General features: G+C 40.9%; 1 protein-coding gene across 2 annotated transcripts in view; it reads left to right on the top strand.

Moving 5' to 3' along the window:
* MED13L (mediator complex subunit 13L) overlaps positions 1-23,838 on the top strand; it is a 452,622-nt gene that overhangs the window by 333,791 nt on the left and 94,993 nt on the right. For both annotated transcript variants that reach the window (XM_048821992.2, XM_048821995.2), the window contains 5 exons: positions 6,543-6,688; positions 7,984-8,178; positions 8,584-8,772; positions 18,860-19,022; positions 21,928-22,032. In XM_048821992.2, the coding sequence (XP_048677949.1) occupies positions 6,543-6,688; positions 7,984-8,178; positions 8,584-8,772; positions 18,860-19,022; positions 21,928-22,032 (798 nt within the window). The remainder of the gene's footprint in view (positions 1-6,542; positions 6,689-7,983; positions 8,179-8,583; positions 8,773-18,859; positions 19,023-21,927; positions 22,033-23,838) is intronic.

The raw sequence follows: 23,838 nt of genomic DNA, 5'->3' as shown, positions 1-23,838 counted from the left end.
ACTGGCTTGGCTGTGCCAGTACTGGTTCGGCACACTGCTGGACCTCTTGGTGGCTGCTCCGTTATGGCTACTGCTCAGGCCAGACCTGCTGTCCCAAAACCACAGCAGTCTTCTGTATCCAAACCTGGCAGCGCTGCACCTGATGGCTTGGCTGCTGCATGGTTAAATATGGAGGAGCAGGAGTGCTCAGCTGGAGTCCAACAGGTCCTATTGGGCAGCAGAGAGCCCTCCTACCTGGCCAAATGGAAACGGCTCGCTTCTTGGTCTTTGGATAAAGGCATTCGGCCCGAGCGGGCCTCGCTGCACTTAATCCTAGACTACTTTCTTCTTCTCAAGCGCCAAGGCCTGTCCCTTTCATCTATCGAGGTCCACTTGGCCACTATCTTGGCCTTCCATCCTCTGCTTGAGGGTAGGTTGGTTTTCACCCAGGCCATGAATGCCCGGTTCCTCAAAGGTCTCAAGCGCCCCTACCCTCACCTCAGGAGATCTGGCCCTATGGGATCTGAATTTTGTGCTGTCGCGGCTCACAGGTTCCCCCTGGAAGGTCGCATTCTTGGCTGCAATAACATCTGCCTCTCGGCATCTGAGATTAAGGCGCTTACCTCAGAACTGCCCTATACGGTCTTTTACAAAGACAAGGTCCAGCAGCAGCCTCACCCAGCTTTCCTGCCCAAGATGGTCTCACGGTTTCATATGGGCCAGGATATTTACTTACCTGTCTTTTTTCCAAAGCCGCATAAGTTGGAGCAGGAGTATAGGCTGCATTCCCTGGATGTCAGGGGGGCGCTAGCCTTCTACATTGAAAGGACCAAGCTATTCCACAAGTCAATGCAATTGTTTGTCGCGGTGGCTGACAGGATAAAAAGTCGTCCAGTGTTCACTCAAAGAATTTCTTCTTTGATCACTGCCTGTATTTGCCACTGCTGCGATTGGGCACAGGTGCCACCTCGGGCAATTGTCACCGCCCACTCAACCAGGGCGCAAGCCTCTTCTCCAGCTTCCCTAGCCCAAGTGCCTATCCGGGACATTTGTAGGGGGGCCACGTGGTCGTCTGTCCACATGTTCACGTCCCATTGCACACTTACCCAGCACGCCCGGGATGATACTGGCTTCAGTAGGGCAGTACTACAAGCCACTGAACTGTGAACTCCGAGCCCACCTCCATTGATACTGCTTGTGAGTCACCTAGGATTGAATCAACATGAACAAGCACTCAAAGAAGAAAAAACGATTACCTACCTTTCATAACTGTTGTTCTTCAAGATGTGTTGCTCATGTCCATTCCATTACCCGCCCTCCTACCCCTCTGTCGGAGTTGCCAGCAAGAAGGAACTGAGAGGGCATGGGGTCGGTGGTGCCTGTATACCAGCTCATGGGCGCAGCACTCAAGGGGACCCCACAGCCAATCCTACGGATACCACTAAGGCAAAATTGTACTGTGCACGTGAGTGCGTGCACACCTAGAATGGAATGGACATGAGCAACACATCTTGAGGAATAACTGTTACAAAATGTAGGTAACCGTTTTTTCTTCACACAACTCCATTTAGGGCAGAAATTGTATACCCCTTACATTCCACAGGCAGCAGTTAGTACTGTCTGCTTGTTCAGTGGGGTACAGTCAGCATGCATTCACACTCACCATCATTTGCTGCCACTTCTTTTCATCATATAATCTCTGTACCCTTTCCTCTGAGCAGCTGCGAGTACTATGCACCCAATAAAAACATCCAGGGCTTGATTCTATACTAACTTTGCACCTTTGAACACTCGCTACTGTGCAAAGTGAGTGTAAAAAGGCAGCCATTCAGATTTGGTAAGCTTTTACACTCGCGTTGCACTCTTTTTGCTCAGGTGTAAATGATAACACAATGCAGTGAAGTATCAGGCTTGTAGCCTTCTCATAGTGACTAGGGGAGTAGCTGGAAGACTATTCACATGCATTGTGGTTTCTGGCATCCTGAAGAATGTCGGAGAGACAAGAAAAATACAAAAAAAGTAAGATAACATAAAAAATACGTTTACGGTGTGGCCCAGATTTTCCAGGGTTCATTATCCACAACTGGGACCAGATATTTTAAAGAGCTCAGCACCCAATGTGCTGAGCTCTTCTGAAAATCTGGCACTGACAGAGGATGCTGAGCACTTTTGTAAGTTTAGTCCTGTGTGTGTTCTGTTGTACTTACGTAGTTTCTTACAGAGGAATGTCTCATGTACATAACTATAAGAATTGTATGAAAAATATTCTTTGTGGAGTCTTCGTAGTTTAGAGAGAGTGTAACTGGGACTGTTAGTCATCATTAAGAAAACTGGATGTTGATAAAGTGCTACTGAAGATTTGTTATGTAAAATACAGACAAGAAAGTTTCTTGCAATCTTATTTCTTGTTCATTACAGACTAGCCCTAAATATGCAATCTGTAGTTACAGTACTCTACAAAGACCTTTGCTTTTATCAATATTTGGAGATGTAGGTTGTAAATGATTACAAAAATAAATAAATAAAAGTCTTATATCTGTTCCTGAAAGGTTTCTGAGTAGCAGCCATGTTAGTCTGTATCTGCAAAAAGAACAGGAGGACTTGTGGCACCTCAGAGACTAACAAATTTACTTGAGCATAAGCTTTTGTGAGCTACAGCTCACTTCATCGGATGCATTCAGTGGAAAATACAGTGGGGAGACTTATATACATAGAGAACATGAAACAATGGGTGTTACCATATACACTGTAACAAGAGTGATCAGGTAAGGTGAGCTATTACCAGCAGGAGAGCGTGGCGGGGGGGGGGAGGGGGGGAGGAGAAAAACTTTTGTAGTGATCATCAAGGTGGGCCATTTCCAGCAGTTGACAAGAACATCTGAGGAACAGTTGGGGGGAGGGGGGATAAACTTTGGGAAATAGTTTTACTTTGTGTAATGACCCATCCACTTCCAGTCTTTATTCAAGCCTAAGTTAATTTTATCCAGTTTGCAAATTAATTCCAAATCAGCAGTCTCTCGTTGGAGTCTGTTTTTGAAGTGTTGTTGTTGAAGAAATGCAACTTTTAGGTCTGTAATCGAGTGACCAGAGAGATTGAAGTGTTCTCCGACTGGTTTTTGAATGTTATAATTCCTGACATCGGATTTTGTGTCCATTTATTCTTTTACGTAGAGACTGCCCAGTTTGACCAGTGTACATGGCAGAGGGGCATTGCTGGCATGTGATGGCATATATCACATTGGTAGATGTGCACATGAACGAGCCTCTGATAGTGTGGCTGATGTAATTAGGCCCAATGATGGTGTCCCCTGAATAGATATGTGGACACAGTTGGCAAGGGGCTTTGTTGCAAGGATAGGTTCCTGGGTTAGTGGTTCTGTTGTGTGGTTGCTGGTGAGTATTTGCTTCAGGTTGTGGGGCTGTCTTTAAGCAAGGACTGGCCTGTCTCCCAAGATCTGAAAGCTGACTTTTTCAGCAAGTTAATTTCTTCCCCTTCCCATTGTATTTTATTTGTAGATCCGTCTTACACTTTGTAGCAGGATTGATTTCTGCAGCTTGGTATTTAACAAATTATATGAAATGTCCTGAAGACAAGAATGTCAGTGTGCTGGGATCTGCATGCCTAAGAAGAACCCATCACACTGTGCACTGCTGTTTTCTTGGAATAAAACTCATGTTTGGTCCAAAGTAAATATTTTATACAAAACCTGCCAGAAACTTACCAAAAGTGTGTAGAGTCCCCAAACCTTGATCTTTATTGTTTTTGGTCTTTAAAAGCTGTGCTTAAAACAGTGAGTCTGTTGCCAGAGGGAACATTCACTTTATGTAACTGTTTATTCTCTTGCAAAGTTTCACAATACAGCCCCCTGGAGTAGGACTTAATAACAGTAAAAGGGGAGAAGCCTGATACTATACACATATGGATAAATGTTACTTTCCCTGGACACATTTGCTCAGCAGAGGAAGAGTTCTGCCTTTAGGAATTCATTAGCTCTGGTCAAGACTGGCTACAGAGAACGAAAACGTGACTAAGCAAGATTTTCCATTTTTCTCTCTTGCCTATATATCTCAGGCAGATTTACTTGGATCTAGTAAATGATCTATAAATGATCCTGATTTCACTAATCAAACTTGACAGGTTTCAGAGTAGCAGCCGTGTTAGTCTGTATTCGCAAAAAGAAAGAGAGTACTTGTGGCACCTTAGAGACTAACAAATTTATATGAGCATAAATTTGTTAGTCTCTAAGGTGCCACAAGTACTCCTTTTCTTTTAATCAAACTTGTAACTGTCTGCTAGGGTATAATATATGAATAATGGGCTAGTTATCTTAGAATGTTACGTTTCCAGAAACTTGAAATGGAATCCTTCCTATATTTTCACTCTCCCTGTAATTCATCTTCCATATGTTATTTCTTTGAGTTATCTGAAGTTATGCTTATTTAGTCTGTTGATGTTAATGCTTAGTTTATTTTGATGTCATCTGGTTCACTGATGACAAAAGGTGCAATGTACTATATTCTCTCCACTGTGGAAACATATGTATCTTTATCCTAGAATCATAGAATATCAGGGTTGGAAGGGACCTCAGGAGGTCATCTACTCCAACCCCCTGCTCAAAGCAGGACCAGTCCCCAACTAAATCATCCCAGCCAGGGCTTTGTGAAGCCAATATCTTACTAAATTTCCATTTTGTCTATTTCTTACTCTGACAATGTTTATAGAAGGCCGTGAATGTTGTGTGAGATGAATATGACTTGTTCATGTCTGACTGCTTTGCAAGAGGCTTGAAAGAGTCAGTATCTGGTCCCAGATGGCTATTTTTCCTGCACTTCAATGGAAGGCAAGCAGGACTTTCACAGGCAAAACTGTAGGAAGCTTGTAGAATCAGAAGGATTCCTGTGTAATATCCTAAAGACCAGAGTTCAAAATGATTTCTTCATAAATAGCTTTTCTAGCTACTTTAGAAAGTCTGACCTGTTGCTTGCTGAACTCTTTGCTGAGACTATCTCCACTTGATCTTAGACCAGACTTTTCATCATTTTGCAATTAAAGCCTATGTATATAAAAGGGCATCATCCTTTGTCCAGAGACTAATATTATTTTTGATTACATGTTTTGGGTTCTGTTTATGATTTTATTTGTTATATGAGCGGAGAGTTTGATTTTGTTTTGGGGTTTTCTCTCCTCCCTCCCCCACCCCCCCAGCAGAGTAACTGAATAGAAATACCATGAATCTATGACCCATTTCCTTTCCCCTTTACAGCTTGCTGTAAAAATTTAGTGGCTAGTTTAAATCTACTGTACAAGTGGTAGAGCAGTAAACTTAAAATGTCTTTTCTGTTGCCATATGGAAATCAAGTAAAACTTACTAGTTCCCATTGCTGAATGATACAGAGTGCTACTAAACACAGGGTGTGCAATGCTGAGGACATTGAATAGAAGTTTAGCCTCCTTCCATTTTGATAGCTTCTTAAAATAACCTGCCCCCAGATTTTCTAGAGTGAACTTTTTCCTTTTTTATGGCATCAGTTGTGAACCTTTAAACAGAAGCATAACTTTTATTTAAGGACAAATACTTGTTTTACAAAAAGTACAGAATGACTTAGAGATGTAGGGAGCTTAAACAGCATCCTGTTCCAGACTATCAGTTCAACTATTCAAAAAGAGTTTACTGCAATGCTGCAGTTAGTTGATTTAAACTGTGAAGTGAAATTGTTACAGTTGCTGGTGTTATTTCCTTAGTTGAAGGTAGTTATGTTGTGGCTGGCTTAGTGCCAAAGCCAACAACTGTTAAAGAATGCCTTGCCACTGTAGTCCTACAATAATTTATCTGAACAATACAAATTCAGCTCTGTACATTTTCAGCTGATTGTATTGAAGACAAAAAATGCAAAATTGTATGGGTTTTTTTGTTGTTGTTTGGCTGGCTGGTTTTTGTTTGTTTAAAAAGTGTGGCATTACAATTAGCAACATTTAAGCAAATGATTAGCTGTAACATAATGCAAAGCAATTCTATGTGGTGGATTAAGTGGGAAAATTTTATTTTCATTATTATTTACTGAGCATTATTCTTGATGATGTATGGCAGTGTCATGGATGGCCTGGACCATGAGTTTATTGAGATCGTTGCCTTCTGAGCAAGTCTCTGTGCCTTTTAAAAAAAACAGTATTCCCTCGGCATATAAGTAATGGTTCTTCCTCCCTATTCCTGTTCTCAGTTGAAGTTCATTTCTGGTCCTAAGAGTTCTCTTTCCTTTTCATCCTGAAGACCGTATTTTGACTTCTTGAAGCCTTCTGCTTGCAGACAGCTGTTTGTAGTGAGCTTTCTTTAATTGAAATGGGTAGGAAAATGAGTCTCTGAAGTTGATGTCAATACTGTTCCATCATTAGCCAGAAGTTGGTAATTGTCATCTTCAGTGGTTCTGAGTTCAGTTTACTTAAGTGAAACAGCAGAACTGGGTTTTCAACCCAATCTGGCTCCCTTCTGCTACAAAATCTGTCCTCTCTTCCCCCACATTCATTGATATGCTAGTGAACCAGTTTTTTATTTCTTTTTATCCAGTGAACATTTGTCTTGCGCCTTCACGTTCTTCCTTCATGGGGAAAGCAACGTGTGCACAAGCGTGGAGATTGCCCAGCACCAGCCAATCTACCTGATCAATGAGGAGCATATCCACATGGCCCAGTCCTCACCTGCACCATTCCAAGGTAAGTGCACTTTTGACTGTGGCAGCTCTGGAAATATAAAGACTTGCAGAACATGTGGTTTATGTGCCTATTTTAATGCCTATATATCAAAACTCCCTAATTTGGCCCCAGTGATGGTGTCAGGAAACAGATCCAGAAATGAATAAGAAACAAAACTCAGTAATTTTTAAAATAGAATTAAAGTTCCCCTCAGGAAACTGGGGGCATGGGGTAAAATCCTGTTAAGATTTTTAATACGATAGCTAGCTGTAAATAAATGTTAGGTCATGTTTTCCAGGTTTTTCTAGTCATTAACTTCATCAGCTTCAAATATTTTCTGAAATAAGTACAACAAAACAAACTGTAATTTTTGTTGTAAGATCTGTTATTGAAAAGGTGTATATGAACATTTTATATCATGGCACAGTGTCACAAGGTCCAGTGGGCTCTGGTCTATGGGTAGTGTTCTTAAATGCTATTGCAGTACAAATAATTGATTATGATAACATAGATTATTTGATTGAACTGGAGTTTTTTTGTCTGAGTGACAGTCCCTCATTTTATTTTTCCTTCATTGTGCTATTTGTGGTGCAACACATTTGTCAAAATGCAGATTTTTTAGAAAGAAAGGTGAAAAGACAGAGCATAACCAAAGAGAAGAACGAGCATTTAAAATATATAAAAAGAGACATACCTGATATAGTCTTAAAGTTACAGATTTCTAGGTTACAGTGTAGTGTTGTAAGCCATAAAAATGCCCTGTCCAATTTGGAAAAGAAAACATTGCACTTACATTAAATTTTTTTTAAAAGTATTACATAGTGTATTACAGGATAAAAAGAAAAGGTGCCACAAGTACTCCTTTTCTTTTTGTGGATACAGACTAACACGGCTGCTACTCTGAAACCTGTATTACAGGATGTCTTCAGAAGTACACTGGACCCTCACTATAGCCCGGGGTTCTGGATCCATGCGTGGTCCCTTGTTAATGTGGGGGACGTGTTGCCATGGATCCCAATTTAAATATTTTAATTTGGGATCCATCGCCTTGACCGCGCTATACACAAACCCGCGCTATAGCGATGGTCCAGTGTGTGTCTTCTGTTATTCCATTGATGTAGAGTTATTTTTATCCCTCTTAATATTTATTCCATTATTTTACGAAGTGAAGTTGTGTGCACTATATTTGGAAAATAAACAAAATGCAAAGAGCTATCTAAAATCACAGTTCAAACAAGACTGGGAATGAATGTAGGGGAAGTGGGATGTGGTTGCTCTGTAGTTGAAATCCACATATTGTATGTTTTATTTTTCAGTTCTGTTGAGTCCTTATGGTTTAAATGGTACATTGACGGGCCAAGCATACAAGATGTCAGACCCAGCAACCCGTAAATTGATTGAGGAATGGCAGTATTTCTACCCCATGGTGCTGAAGAAGAAGGAGGGGCTGAAAGAGGAAGAGGAATTGGGATATGATGACGATTTCCCTGTGGCAGTTGAAATCATTGTTGGTGAGATTTAGTATTTTGCCTAAAGAACATTTCCACCTCATAATTTAAAAAAAAAATCTAATTAATCAGAAACAACCTTTATAATTTCCCTATCTGGTTTTGTGGCTCTCTTGACACTGGAGCATTCTGACTATTTATCTTGCCTCAAGGTTCTTACTCCCTGTATCCCTGATGCTATTATCACAATATCAAGCTTCTTATTTCTGCTCCCTAGTAGTCATAAAGGGATGGATGAATATGTAGGAATGAATATGCAGGCTGAAAACTTCTTTAGATCTTTTATATTTTGACTAGTAAGGTTTGTCTAGTGCATGTTGAAACCAATCAAGGCCAGCCTGGGTAGCTGAATAATCAATGGAGAATTTAAAAGACTTATTTTCTTTTCCCTGTTCTTATTCTTTATAGGCGGTGTACGTATGGTGTATCCTTCAGCTTTTGTTCTCATCTCTCAGAATGACATCCCCCTGTCTCACAGTGCTGCCAGTGCTGGAGGGCACATCAGTGTGGGTCAGCAGGGACTTGGCAGCATGAAAGATTCCAGTAATTGTGGGATGCCGCTCACTCCACCCACTTCCCCAGAGCAGGCCATCATAGGTAAGCAATAAACCTAGCAAAGAGACCTGAATCATCCTATTGAAAACTCATTTTAAATATTCTTTAACTGATTCAGTGAATTGCAGTGTTCCATAATCTCTTGTCTATTTAATCTTTGAACCATCTGAGGTGTTACTTACTAAGCTGTATTCCAGCATAGTGTGCTTTCATTTTTGCATAGATTATGGTTGCTGGGGGATAAATGTGTGAACAGCAGCAGAAAAAAGAGAGAGAATACGCTAATGAGTAGAACACAGGGACTTTCACATGAGTTCACAGAACAGAAGAGTTACCAGTTTTGTGAGAGTTAATTTCAGCCCAGTTTATTGGAAATCTATTGCATTTATGAGACTGTGGACACCTGAGACTGTAGAAGGGATTAGGCCTTGTCAGAGTTCTTAATTGGATACTTGCTTAAGGGGGATGTAGGGATTAATTAGTTAATCATTGTAAAGTATTACAAACATGAAAAACATCATATAATTTATTAAGCATTAATACTGGAACAATGCCAGTATCTGAATGATGGTCATTTTATTGACCAACATAGTGGGTATTGAACCAAGGACCTCCAGGAAAAAAAAGAATGAGTCTGCAGCTTAAGGTAAAAGGTCAGGCTCTGTAGCTGGAGGATGTAATGAACTCTCATGGGATGTGGATGGGACAAAGAAGGGGACATGTAAAACTTGCTGACCAGTGGAGTTGCGTGTTTCTTCTGAATGAGGGAAACTCATCCCGAGCATCTGAGGCTCATAACAGTTTGAATCCCAGCAGCGTCCACACTTATGTGACAGCTGACACCAAGGATTGTACTTGACTTCAGTAGAGCTAAGTAATTTACACTAGTTGAGGTTCTGGCCTTCCATTTTGTTATTATGCTACATATTTTATATACTTCCATTATCCAGTATACTCTACTGCAGACAGTTGCATGTAAACTACATCTTTATGTCCAAGAAGTTCATCTATCTCTTTTTGATCCTCATGCAGGTCATGATACTACATGACTGTACACTTAGTTGCCACAAAGGTTACTATGAAGTCACAAAAAGTTTTTGTGTAGATCAGTTCTGGATTATGCTCTTTGCATCATTTGACTTTAGAGATTTTCCAGTCACCAAAATTTATTTATTAATACATTCCCTGATTTCAGAAGTACTGGCATGCTTTTTAATTTAAACCTCAGTGTAGGAATTACGGTTTGGATTCATAGAAGATGCTCTGAATGGAGTCATGCATGCAGGATCGTTACAGTATGCAGGATCGTTACAGTATGCTAAGCAATGAAATTTTGGACAACTTTCATCTGTTAGCAGCTTGTCTTGGAACAGTTCATGTTTATTATCTCAGTGGATTCTTAAAATCACATCCGTCTATAATGTCCCTTCCAGTTACGCAGATTGAATATTGACTTTAAACATTCTGCTTAAAAGAACCCAAGTCAGTTGCAAACTAAACACACTAGGGCTTAGTGACAAGGGCATTGGACAATCATGCAGAAACAATATAAATTACAATGCAAACTAGTCATTTGAATAACATAGAATCATAGAAATGTAGGGCTGGAAGGGACGTTGAGTAGTCATCAAGTCCAGCCCCCAGTGCTGAGGCAGGACCAAAAACACACAGACGATATCCAACTTTTCTTAAAAAGCTGCAATGATGGGGATTCCGTAACTTCCCTTGGAAACGTATTTCAGAACTTAACTGCCCTTATAGTTAGGTTTTTCCTAATATCTAACATATATCTCCCTTGCTGCAGATTAAGTCCATTACGTCTTCTCCAACCTTCAGTGTCTATGGGAACAATTAAATAGAATATTAGAATTGGAAGGGACCTCAGGAGATCATCTAGTCCAACCCCCTGCTCAAAGCAGGACCAATCCCCAATTTTTGCCCCAGATCCCTAAATGGCCCCCTCAAGGATTGAGCTCACAACCCTGGGTTTAGCAGGCCAATGCCCAAACCACTGAGCTATCCCTCCTGATCACTGTCCTCTTTATAACAGCCTGTAGCATATTTCAAGCTTGTTATCAAGTCCCCCCTCAGTCTTCTTTTCTCAAGACTAAACAGGCCCAGTTTTTTTAACCTTTCCTTAGATAACAGCTTTTCTAAACTTTTTATCATTTCTGTTGCTTTCCTCTGTACTCTCTCCAATTTGTCCACATCTTTCCTAGCCACCTAAAGTGTGGTTCACAGTACTCCATCTGAGGCCTCACCAATGCCAAATAGAGTGGGACAATTACCTCTTGTCCCTTATATTCAGCACTCCTGTTGATACATCCAAGAATGACATTAGCCTTTTTTTGCAACCGTGTCACAATTGATATTCAATTTGTGATCCACTATAACCCCCAGATCCTTTACAGCAGTAATACCGCCTAGCCAGTTATTCCCCATTTTGTAGTTGTGCATGTAGTTTTTCCTTCCTAAGTGAAGGACCTTGCACTTGTTGTTACTGAATTTTATCTTGTTGATTCCAGACCGTTCTCTAATTTCTCAAGGTTGTTTTGCATTCTAATCTTGCCCTCCAAAGTGCTTGCAACTCCTCCAATTTGGTGTCATCCACAGATTTTATAAGTATGTTCTCTGTTCCATTATCCAAGTCTTTAATGAAAATATTGAACAGTACCAGACCCAGGACTTACCCCAGTGGGACCACTAGATACTTCCTTGCAGTTTGACAGGAAAGTAGTGTTAACTAGTGGTTGAATATGGTATTTCAACCAGTTGGGGAGCCACCTTATAATTATTTCATTCAGATTGTGTTTTCCTAGTTGTCTTAAGAGAATGTCATGTGGCACTGTGTCAAAAGCCTTAGTGAAATCAAGATATGTCACATCTATTGCTTCTTCCCTTTCCCCTGCAACCAGTAAGCCTGTCAAAGAAGGAAATTAGGTTGCTTTGGCACGATTTGTTCTTGACAATCCCATGCTGGCTATTCCTTTTAACCCTACTATCATCTAGGTTCTTACAAACAGATTGTTTAATAATTGTTGCCATATCTTTTCAGGTGTTGAAATTAGGCTGATTGGTCTATAACTCCCTGGATCCTCTTTGTTCCTCTGTTTAAAGCTAGCTACTAAGTTTGCCCTTCTCCCGTCCTCTGGGACATCACCCATCCTCCATGAGTTCTCAAAGATAATTGATAATAGTTCTGAGATTGTTTCAGAGTACCCAAGGATGAATTTCATCAAGCTCTGCAGACTTGAATATATCTAACTCATCTAAATATTCTTTAACCATTTCTTTCCCTATTTTGGCTTGCATTCCTTCATTCTGGTTGTTCATATTAATTTTATTGCGTATATGGTCACCATTAACCTTCCTAATGAACATTGAAGCAAAATAGGCTTAGCCTTCTTGATCTCATCTGTTATTGGCGCTCCTTCCCTGCTAAATTGAGGATCTATGCTTTCCTTCATCTTTCTCTGGCTCCTAGTGTATTTAAAGAACTTCTTCTTGTTGCCTTTTATATTCCTTGCTAGGTATAGCTCATTTTGTGCCTTAGCCTTTCTGGTTTTATCCCTAGCTTGTGCTATTCTTTTGAACTCCTCCTTAGCAAGTCTTCCGCGTTTCCACTTTTTATACAATTCCTTTTGGATTTTCAGGTCATTATAGAGCTCTTGATGGAGCCATATCAGCCTCGTACTATTCTTCCTGACTTTCCTTGGAATTGGAATAGTTTGCAGTTGTGTCTTTAATATTGTCTCCTTGAGAAACTGCCTGATCGCTTTTATCCCATAGATTTTCTTGTCATGTGACCTTACCTACCAGTTCTCTGACTTTGTTAAAGTCTGCTTTTCTGAAGTCCAGTCACATGCTGAATGTGAGCTGTATGACAAATACAAAAAGTATAAATCTATGAATTTTTATTGTGAAGTCGTTCAGGGCTTAAAGTTTCACAGCACGGTATAGCTAAAGTTCTTACTCTATATATCATAGAATCATAGAAGATTAGGGTTGGAAGAGACCTTGGGAGGTCATCTAGTACAACCCCCTGCTTAAAGCAGTATCAACACCAACTAAATCGTCCCAGCCAGGGCTTTGTCAAGCCGGGCCTTAAAAACCTTTAAGGATGGAGATTCCACTACCTCCCTAGGTAACCCATTCCAGTTCTTCACCACCCTCCTAGTGAAATAGTTTTTCCTAATATCCAACCTTGACCTCCCCCACTGCAACTTGAGACCATTGCTTCTTGTTCTGTTATCTGCCACCACTAAGAACAGCCTAGCTCCATCCTCTTTGGAACCCTCCCCCCCCTTCAGGTAGTTGAAGGCTGCTATCAAATCCCCCCTCACTCTTCTCTTCTGCAGACGGAATAACCACAGTTCCCTCAACCTCTCCTCGTAAGTCACATGTCTCAGCCCCCTAACCATTTTCCTTGCCCTCCTCTGGACTCTCTCCAATTTCTCCAAATCCTTTCTGTGGGGGGGAGGGGGACAAAACTGGACACAGTACTCTAAATGTGGCCTCACCGGTGCTAAATAGAGGGGAATAATCACTTCCCTTGATCTACTGGCAACGCTCCTACTAATGCAGCCCAATATACCATTAGCCTTCTTGGTAACAAGGGCACACTGTTGACTCATGTCCACTGTAATCCCCAGGTCCTTTTCTGCAGAACTGTCACTTAGCCAGTTAGTCCCCAGCTGGTAGCAGTGCATGGGATTCTTCCGTCCTAAGTGCAGGACTCTGCACTTGTCCTTGTTAAACCACATCAGATTTCTTTTGGCCCAATCCTCCAATTTGTCTAGTCACTCTGGACCCTATCCCTACCCTCCAGCGTATCTACTTCTCCCACCAGCTTAGTGTCACACGCAAACTTGCTAAGATTCAATCCATCCCATCCTCCAGATCATTAATGAAGATGTTGAACAAAACTGGCCTCAGGACCGACCCCTGGGGCACTCTGACCAGCTGCCAGCTAGACATTGAGCCGTTGATTGTTACCCGTTGAGCCTGATGATCTAGCCAGCTTTCGATCCACCTTATAGTCCATTCATCCAGTCCATACTTTTTTAACTTGCTGGCAAGAATACTGTTGGAGACCATATCAAAAGCTTTGATAAAGTCAAGATATATCACGTCCACCGCTTTCCCCATATCCACAGAGCCAGTTATCTCATCATAGAAGGCAGTCAGGTTGGGAAAGCATGACTTGTTCGTGGTGAATCCATGTTGACTGTTCCTGATCACCTTCCTCTCCTTCATGTGCTTCAAAATTGATTCCTTGAGGACCTGCTCCATGATTTTTCCAGGGACTGAGGTGAGGCTGACTGATCTGTAGTTCCCCAGATTCTCCTTCTTCCCTTTTTTAAAGATGGGAACTATATCTGCCTTTTTCCAATCATCCAGGACCTCCCTCAATTGCCACGAGTTTTCAAAATAATGGCCAATGGCTCTGCAATCACATCAGCCAACTCCCTCAGCACCCTCAAATCCATTAGATCTGGACCCATGGACTTGTGCATGTCCAGCTTTTCTAAATAGTCCTTAACTTGTTCTTTCACCACTGAGGGCTGCTCACCTCCTCCCCATACTGTGCTGCCCAGAGCAGCAGTCTGGGAACTGACCTTGTCTGCGAAGATCGAGGGGGAAAAAAGCATTAAGTACTTCAACTTTTTCCACATCATCTGTCACTAGGTTGCCTCCCCCATTCGGTAAGGGTCCCACACTTTCCCTGATCTCCTTCTTGTTAACATACCTGTAGAAATTCTTCTTGTTACCCTTCACATCCCTTGCTAGCTGCAACTCCAATTGTGCTTTGGCCTTCCTGATTACACCCCTGCATGCTCGAACAATATTTTTATACTCCTCTCTAGTCATCTGTCCAAATTTCCACTTCTTATAAATTTCCTTTTTGTGTTTAAGCTCACTGAAGATTTTTCTGTTAAGCCAAGCTGGTTGCCTGCTGTATTTGCTATTCTTTCTGCACATTGGGATGGTTTGTCCCTGTAACCTCAATAAGGCTTCTTTAAAATACAGCCAGCTCTCCTGGACTCCTTTCCCCCTCATATTAGCCTCACAGGGGATCCTGCTCATCACTTCCCTGAGGGAGTCAGTCTGCTTCTCTGAAGTCCAGGGTCTGTATTCTGCTGATCTCCTTTCTTCCTTTTGTCAAGATCCTGAACTCGACCATCTCATATGAGTACTGTGTATCTTTATACCGTGTATATGTGCATGTTTATAGGTGTGTTTATGTGCTCTTCTGAACCTATATGCATATACACACATATCACTAAGTAGTTTAAATAGTTTGGGGTTGGGGGGTATATGGTATAACCTCATATCTCAATTAACTGTAATATCCTGTTTATATATATATATATCTTACCATATATATGAGTCAATTTTCTGACTCTTCATTTGAATCTCTGTGTGGCAAACAGTGTCTACATTTTTGGATCCAAATTTTGCTGTGCACAGATTCAAAAGTAGAAACAGATAATAGACTCTGATATACAGTAAGATACAAGTATAGTCTTTTGAGTTGGGTGTTTTTGTAGGTGATGTGCCATCTAAAAATAGAGCTAAAGTTTGGTTTAATTTTTAAAAAGTTAAGTATTCTAAAATAGTAAGATACAATGCAAATGAACTAGGAGATGAAGGAGATGATTGGCTGAGTTAGCTGAGATGTCACAAGTAATCTCACTAGCTAAAAATGAGCTGTTCATAGGCAACAGCCAAAAGAAATGGAAGTAAGAATGAGGGAGCAGTATAGTGATACTTTGGGCTTTGCATAAGGCAAGAGAGAGAGGAAGGAGTTGAGGAAGGCAGAAAAAAAGAGAAAGATAGATAGATAGATAGATAGATAGATGAAGATCGCCTACCGGCCTAGAGTGTGAGTATGTGTCTCATGGTAAAAAAATCTACAAAGTAAACAAACTAAGTTTTGACTGGCTAGCTGTTGACTGAAACAGGACCACAGCCGTAAATAGATGCACCTCATCACAGGGTATCTCTGATGGTACAGTATATTTAGAAAGAAAGGATTTGTAAGATAGGGAGTACATTAGTGTCATGTAATAGGAGAGAGAGAGAGATTTGCAGCATGTGGGAAATAATGAAGTAAAAAAAGGCATAAAGAATAAAGTAAATAAATAATATTAAAGTAAAAGAAAAGCCTTCTAAGTATATATTTATAACTCTTTAAGATCCTAAATTATAATCAGGGTAGTTAGACTTATTTATATGCAGTCTTAAAACACAACAGTGGAAAATCATTTTCTCTTTCCTTACGTGCCAGAACTTGAGTTCAGGATTCTGTGCTTCTTGTGAGAGAGTTAATGCCACCCCAGATGCTAAAAATTGAGTAAAAAATACAGCTACCTGCTCTGGTTATTTTTAAGGGTTTGATGAATGGCCTGTTTTTCCAAGAAGTACACAGAATTCAGATGTAGATGAAAATACCTTTAAATGTATTTTTAAAATATATATTTGATATGTTACAATGTGCCCAGGTTCTCTTAATGCTTTAAAATGTTGAACAATTACTGTATCTTTTAAGCATTGAAGTTCCCCGTTAAACACAGAGTATCTCAGGAGTTCTAAGCATGTTTTGCATAACAATTAAATTGATAAGTGAATGTGAGGGGCAGAAGCCGTAAAAATTAAGGAAAATTTTAATTTAGTCCAAGCTGTCAACGGTGGTTACTGCTGGAGCTCTGAGAGTAAATATGACTCTGCAAACGATGATAGCGATGCTTCAGCAAATGGAAGCAACATCGCATTATTAAAAAATGTTTAAATCATACCGTAAAACAAGTGCTAAAGGATATAGAGAATGGGATTTTAAGTTCATAGGAAGAAGTTACCCTTGGGATTGCAAAGTGACCTCTAGTAACTTTTGGCATTTACTCCATTATCTGTCAGGTTTTTATAATATTTTTCAACCCTTTAGGCAGTAATTTTCCACTATAAATTTCAGTTTCAGTGAATGAAACAAATCAGTTTTGATTATTTACGTATAGGCACTAATATATATATCCTATCTAGGCACACACCATATAGTCAACAATATGCAACAGGCCTCTAAAAATGCACTGCAAAATGTTGGAGCATATCAAGTCATACGCTCAAGTGTAGAGTTTGTGTACTGATAACCTGGCCACTAGTGCCTCATAATAGTTGTAACTGTGTAATTTTTGGATCTTGTTGGTATTATGACAGAGTATACCAGTACCAGAGTGTGGTTTATGAAAATGTATTCTGACAACAGCGGCAGAATGAATTTGCTAACCTTGAAGGGTTAATCCAGTTTAATTCAGTCAAGATACTTTTCATCACAGATCTGTCAAGTTCAAAAACAACATTATGATGTATTCCAAACAAGCAAAATACATTATTACAGCCACGAACTTTAGTGCAGGGGTGGGCAAACTGCAGCATGCGGGCATTTTAATCCGACCATTGAGCTCCTCCTGGGGACCAGGGTCTGGAGCTTGCCCCGCTCCAGTGCTCCAGCCGGGGAGCAGGATCGGGGGCTGCTTTGTGCGGCTCCCGGAAGCAGCGGCATGTCCCCCCTTCGGTTCCTATGCATAAGGGCAGTCAGGGGGCTGTGCTCCGCATGCTGCCCCTGCCCCAAGCACCACCCCCGCAGCTCCCTTTGGAGGGGCGGCACCTGCGGATGGGCAGCACACAGCAAAGCCACCTGGCCGCACCTCCGGATAGGAGCTGGAGGGGGGACATGTCGCTGCTTCTGGGAGCTGCTTGAGGTAAGTGCCGCCCGGAGCCTGCACCCCCGAGCCACACACCCCTGCCCCAGCCCTCTGAACCCCTCAGTCCCAGCCTGGAGCATCCTCCCGCACCCTGAACTCCTCATTTCTGGCCCCACCCCAGAGTCTTCACCCCCTCCTGCACCGCAACCCCAATTTTGTGAGCATTCATGGCCTGCCATACAATTTCTATACCCAGATGTGGCCATTGGGCCAAAAAGTTTGCCCACCCCTGCTTTAGTGAGTCAGGGAATGCTTTGATTTTAATGATTGCTGCTGTTCCAGTCACTTCCTTTAAGAATAGAGAAACAAAAAACAATATCTGAACTTACTAGAGAGACATGCAATTACCAGGAATCGTACAGGAAACTGAGTTAAAAAACCTGTAGACAAAGTAGCACTGTAACTTGCAAACCAAATTATAGAGAGAAACCGGTAGATTTCTTTCTTTTGATATAGTGAAGTGGTGACTATTTTCAGTGTTTTATTGCTAAGGCTTCTTAAATTGTGTCAGACATAAGGACAGACAGTTCTGTACGAGATTTGACCTTGTTAAAAGCTTCCTATCATTACCTTCTTTGCTAGCCTGAACATAGAGGGTAGTGTTATGCATCTAACAGGCTAAATGAACTTACAGCTCCCTCTGCTGTTCCCGTCTGTGTTTTAAAGCTGACTATATTAGGGTCTCAGACTATCCAAACAGCTCTCTCAATGAACAACAGAAACATTTGCTCATACTGTGAGTAACAAGGTTTTACTCCACTGGTGAAAAGAAATGAAGTGCAAAATAAAAATCATAATCCTTCAGTGGTGGTGATTGCAAATCAAGCACAGAAAGTGAAGTGAGAGTGAAAATTCCATCCCCAAATGTGAGCAAGTATTATCACGTAATAATTCATTCATGTCTTTGCCTCTTGTGTTAAAACTTGCTTCTTCTCTTTGTATCAATGCATGTTTAGTACACATGGTGCAAATAAACAGTCTGGTGTATTTTAATACTGTAGATGCCTTTTCTTATAAAACCATGTATCTTCTGACGAGTTGTTGTTTTAATAAGACCACGAAAGATTCTGTACGTTAAACTTAATAGCCAGCAACAGTGAAAAACTACATCCCACAGTTCCACTCTCTAGTGCCATCTCTGCTATGCTGGCACAAATTTTGCTTGTAGCTATAGTTTACTGATCTGTTCATAGCTGGTGACACTCTTAAACTGCCCGAAGCTTTTATTAGTGAACACAAGCATTTGTAAACTCATCAACCTATAAGTTGAAAAGCCCTTTCAGAACAATCTAATGTTATAGCTGCTGTTACTCTTGTCTACAATACTGTTTGATTTTTTTCATTTACATGTTATTATTTTTTTGCAGGTGAAAGTGGAGGTACTCAGAGCTCTGTCAGCCATTCAGCTTCACAGGAGGGGGCAGTCACTCTGCACAGTCCAAAGAAATCAGGGAAGATTCCTCCAAAATTCCACAATCATATGGTCCACAGAGTCTGGAAGGAATGCATTCTCAACAGGTCACAGTCCAAGTAAGGGAGTAATTCTGCTCATGTTCTTTATTAATAATAGTACAGCTGTCACACTTAAAAACTTGCTAGTTTTGCCGTAGATGCTACCTCATTATTTCCTGTACCTTGCTATTTAAAGTGACTCATGCAAGGTAATGTTATCTCAGACAATTTCCAATTGTTTTAGCTTGAGAACAAGTAATAGTGACAATAATGGTGTCTATTCACTTGTTTAGCTCATTTCACCTCTGGCTGTCTGAGCTTTATACATGTAGCCAAATTCTGCTCTTGGTTACTCACGCGCTACTACATTACTTCACATTAGAAATACAAAATTACTAGGTCTGGAGGGTAGATGACCAAAGGACAAATAGCCTGCTAAAGTTTGTATTTTTAACATTATATATATATTTATAGATGTAAACATTTGGAAGGATATATTTGTGTTTGGCAGGATATAACTCAGACTTGCATGGTGCATGGTGGAGCATTGCTATTAGTGGACTAGCTTTTCATTTCTGGAGGTTTAAAATATCTCACAATGGGATGATGTACAAATGTTCCAACAAGTTTTACCTCTGTTATTTCCATGTAATTTCCTCACTGCATTCAGAAACGTTGTTCAATGGGCCAATTTTAATTGTTACATGTATTGCCTGCCCTTTGATTTTTTTTGCTCAAACTCCAGATATAGGCTATGTGATACCCCTTTGTGGATCAAGCATAAATTTTCATATTTGGCTGAGGTAAAGACTGTTATATGCAAAATTCTGAGGCATAGGTGAAGGCATAGGGCGTGGCATAGATTTCATAGAATCATAGAATATCAGGGTTGGAAGGGACCTCAGGAGGTTATCTAGTCCAACCCCCTGCTCAAAGCAGGACCAATCCCCAACTAAATCATACCAGCCAGGGCTTTGTCAAGCCTGACCTTAAAGACTTCTAAGGAAGGAGATTCCACCACCTCCGTAGGTAATGCATTCCAGTGTTTCACCACCCTCCTAGTGAAAAAGTTTTTCCTAATATTCAACCTAAACCTCCCCCACTGCAACTTGAGACCATTACTCCTTCTGTCATCAGCTACCACTGAGAACAGTCTAGAGCCATCCTCTTTGGAACCCCCTTTCAGGTAGTTGAAAGCAGCTATCAAATCCCCCCTCATTCTTCTCTTCCGCAGACTAAACAATCCTAGTTCCCTCAGCCTCTCCTCATAAGTCATGTGTTCCAGTCCCCTAATCATTTTTGTTGCCCTCCGCTGGACATTTTCCAATTTTTCCACATCCTTCTTGTAGTGTGGGGCCCCAAACTGGACACAGTACTCCAGATGAGGCCTCACCAATGTCGAATAGAGGGGAACGATCACGTCCCTCGATCTGCTGGCAATGCCCCTACGTATACATTCCAAAATGCCATTGGCCTTCTTGGCAACAAGAGCACACTGTTGACTCATATCCAACTTCTCATCCACTGTAACCCCTAGGTCCTTTTCTGCAGAACTGCTGCCGAGCCATTCGGTCCCTAGTCTGTAGTGGTGCATGGGATTCTTCCATCCTAAGTGCAGGACTCTGCACTTGTCCTTGTTGAACCTCATCAGATTTCTTTTGGCCCGGTCCTCTAATTTGTCTAGGGCCCTCTGTATCCTATCCCTACCCTCCAGCATATCTACCTCTCCTCCCAGTTTAGTGTCCTCTGCAAACTTGCTGAGGGTGCAATCCACACCATCCTCCAGATCATTTATGAAGATATTGAATAAAACCGGCCCGAGGACTGACCCTTGGGGCACTCCACTTGATAATGGCTGCCAACTGTACAAGGAGCCATTGGTCAGTACCCGTTGACCCCGACAACCTGGCCAGCTTTCTATCCACCTTATAGTCCCTTCATCCAGCCCATACTACTTTAATTTATTGGCAAGAATACTGTGGTAGACGGTGTCAAAAGCTTTGCTAAAGTCAAGGAACAACACGTCCACCGCTTTCCCCTCATCCACAGAGCCAGTTATCTCGTCATAGAAGGTAATTAGATTAGTGAGGCATGACTTGCCCTTGGTGAATCCATGCTGACTTTTCCTGATCACTTTCCTCTCCTCTAAGTGCTTCAAAATTGATTCCTTGAGGACCTGCTCCATGATTTTTCCAGGGACTGAGGTGAGGCTAACTGGCCAGTAGTTCTCAGGATCCTCCTTCTTCCCTTTTTTAAAAATGAGCACTACATTAGCCTTTTTCCAGTTGTCCAGGACCTCCCCCGATCACCATGATTTTTCAAAGATAATGGCCAATGGCTCTGCAATCTCATCCACCAACTCCTTTAGCACTCTCGGATGCAGCACATCTGGCCCCATGGACTTGTGCTCGTCCAGCTTTTCTAAATAGTCCCGAACCACTTCTTTCTTCACAGAGGGCTGGTCACCTCCTCCCAATGCTGTGCTGCCCAGTGCAGCAGTCTGGGAGCTGACCTTGTTCGTGAAGACAGAGGCAAAAAAAGCATTGAGTACATTAGCTTTTTCCACATCCTCTGTCACTAGGTTGCCTCCCTCATTCAGTAAGGGGCCCACACTTTCCTTGACTTTCTTCTTGTTGCTAACATACCTGAAGAAACCCTTCTTGTTACTCTTAACATCTCTTGCTTGCTGCAATTCCAGGTGTGATTTGGCCTTCCTGATTTCACTCCTGCATGCCCGAGCAATATTTTTATACTCTTCCCTGGTCATTTGTCCAATCTTCCACTTCTTGTAAGCTTCTTTTTTGTGTTTAAGGTCAGCAAGGATTTCACTGTTAAGCCAAGCTGGTTGCCTGCCATATTTACTATTCTTTCTACACATTTGTTTGAGAAATATACAAATGTCAACAAGATCTACAGTTTATTAATAAAATGACATTATGTATGAGGTGATAATTTCCATAATATTTATTTTTATTCCCATTAGGAGGAGTCAGATTACTACTTCAAATCTGGAGGAAGAAGTCCCAAGCAACACTGTTTCTTGGAATTTTGTGGATCCGGTCCAAAGAGTCAGTTGTTCTTGTTCCAGGTAAGTAGAAAAGAGAAGAATTATTGTGTCAGGTTGAATGAGGCCTGCAAAGTTCATGCACAATATAAAATTATATGTAGAGTCACTACACAACAAGCAGGCATGCTTTATAGAAAATAAAAGGCAAGATCGTCAGCTGGTGGAAATCACTCTCGTTGCATCAATTTACACCAGCTGAGGATCTGGCCTGCTATCTTCTAATGATTTGTAGGGAAGTGACAGGAATGTAATTTACTCTTGTCACCACTGTACGGTACCTGAGCTGTTTTATTCTAACTCAGCTGTATCTCTTTAATAAATTCAGTTGATGTTTTTAAAATCAGGGTTTGTCTTATTTTCTGGAGCTTTTTTCCTGTGCAAACTATTATATTTAAATATTAAAAATCTAAGAAATTATTAATTGGTTGCTCAGATGTACAGTATTTAGTGTCTTTTCTTCTACTGTCTAGCTGTTTTTCAGAATTTAAAAATAGATGATATAATAGAAGTGATTACAAAACCGTACTTAGCAAATCTGTTTTAAATCTTGACATAACTAGTATAGTTTAATTAAAGTAAAATGTGATGGAAAAAAGCGCATCAAGCAAAATATATTTCAGGATTTTGTTTGGAAGCGATTTAGTTTGAATCAAGTGAAAATCAGCAGGTCTAAAGTTTAAAAAATTCCATGCATCTCAGAACATGACTAGAGCAGTGCTTCCAATAGAATGGGCGAGGACACACAGGGACTTTTGCAGAGTTCCATACGGTCTGCATAAAGTCTTCATTCAAAAATGCATATGAGATGGCTCCTACATATGCCCACAGTCTTTTAAAACTATTCTGTGTTAAATTAAAGAGAGCAAGATCTAACACTGGCAATCCTGTAACTTTCAGGTAGAACATCATTGACTCCTCCATTTTGCAGCATTGAAAAATGTGGAGGAGAGAGGAAAGAGCATATATGAATTTAGACACCTAACTTATCTTCAGATTTTCTTTCTTCCAAGTTACTGCTTTTAAGATTTAGTGGAGTTGTTTCCATCGTCATGGAAAGTGTGCTATGCAATGCTGTCTCTTAGCTTTTGAGGTGGAATGCCATAGTCCACCACGTTTTTGAGCGATAGGGTTATCATAAGCAAAATAATCTGTTTAAATTTACTAGTGCTGCTTATGAAATCAATGAAGTGATTAGCTCAGGAATTCAGAGCACCTGGAAGCATTGTGGCAGGAAATTTTTGCACAAGTTTATATAGTTTGGAGAGAAAGTGTGGAAAGTACAAATAGAATAATCTGGCTGTTACATGGTAGTAGCACACTGAGTGTGAGGAGTTCTGTGTTTCAGTAGGAACATAGGCACATAACCAGGATAGGTTCATTACTTATTAAAAGTTAGCTTCACAGTCTGTAATCTTGGGAATGGTAGAGGATCATGGTGGTAAACCTTTAGAAACAAAAAGGAAAGACCTACGTATAAAGACTCCATTGTAAGGAGCAAAAATGTAAGAACATCCCTTTTATAAGTGTAGACATGAGTAAAAAGAAAAGGAGTACTTGTGGCACCTTAGAGACTAACCAATTTATTTGAGCATGAGCTTTCGTGAGCTACAGCTCACTTCATCAGATGCATACCGTGGAAACTGCAGCAGACTTTATATATACACAGAGAATATGAAACAATACCTCCTCCCACCCCACTGTCCTGCTGGATTTGTGCTGGAAATGGCCCACCTGTTGATCACTTTAGATAAGCTATTACCAGCAGGACAGTGGGGTGGGAGGAGGTATTGTTTCATATTCTCTGTGTATATATAAAGTCTGCTGCAG

The sequence above is a fragment of the Caretta caretta genome, chromosome 15, assembly GCF_965140235.1.
Source record: "Caretta caretta isolate rCarCar2 chromosome 15, rCarCar1.hap1, whole genome shotgun sequence".
Lineage (NCBI taxonomy): Eukaryota > Metazoa > Chordata > Testudines > Cheloniidae > Caretta > Caretta caretta.
This window is presented reverse-complemented; position numbering and strand designations above follow the sequence as displayed.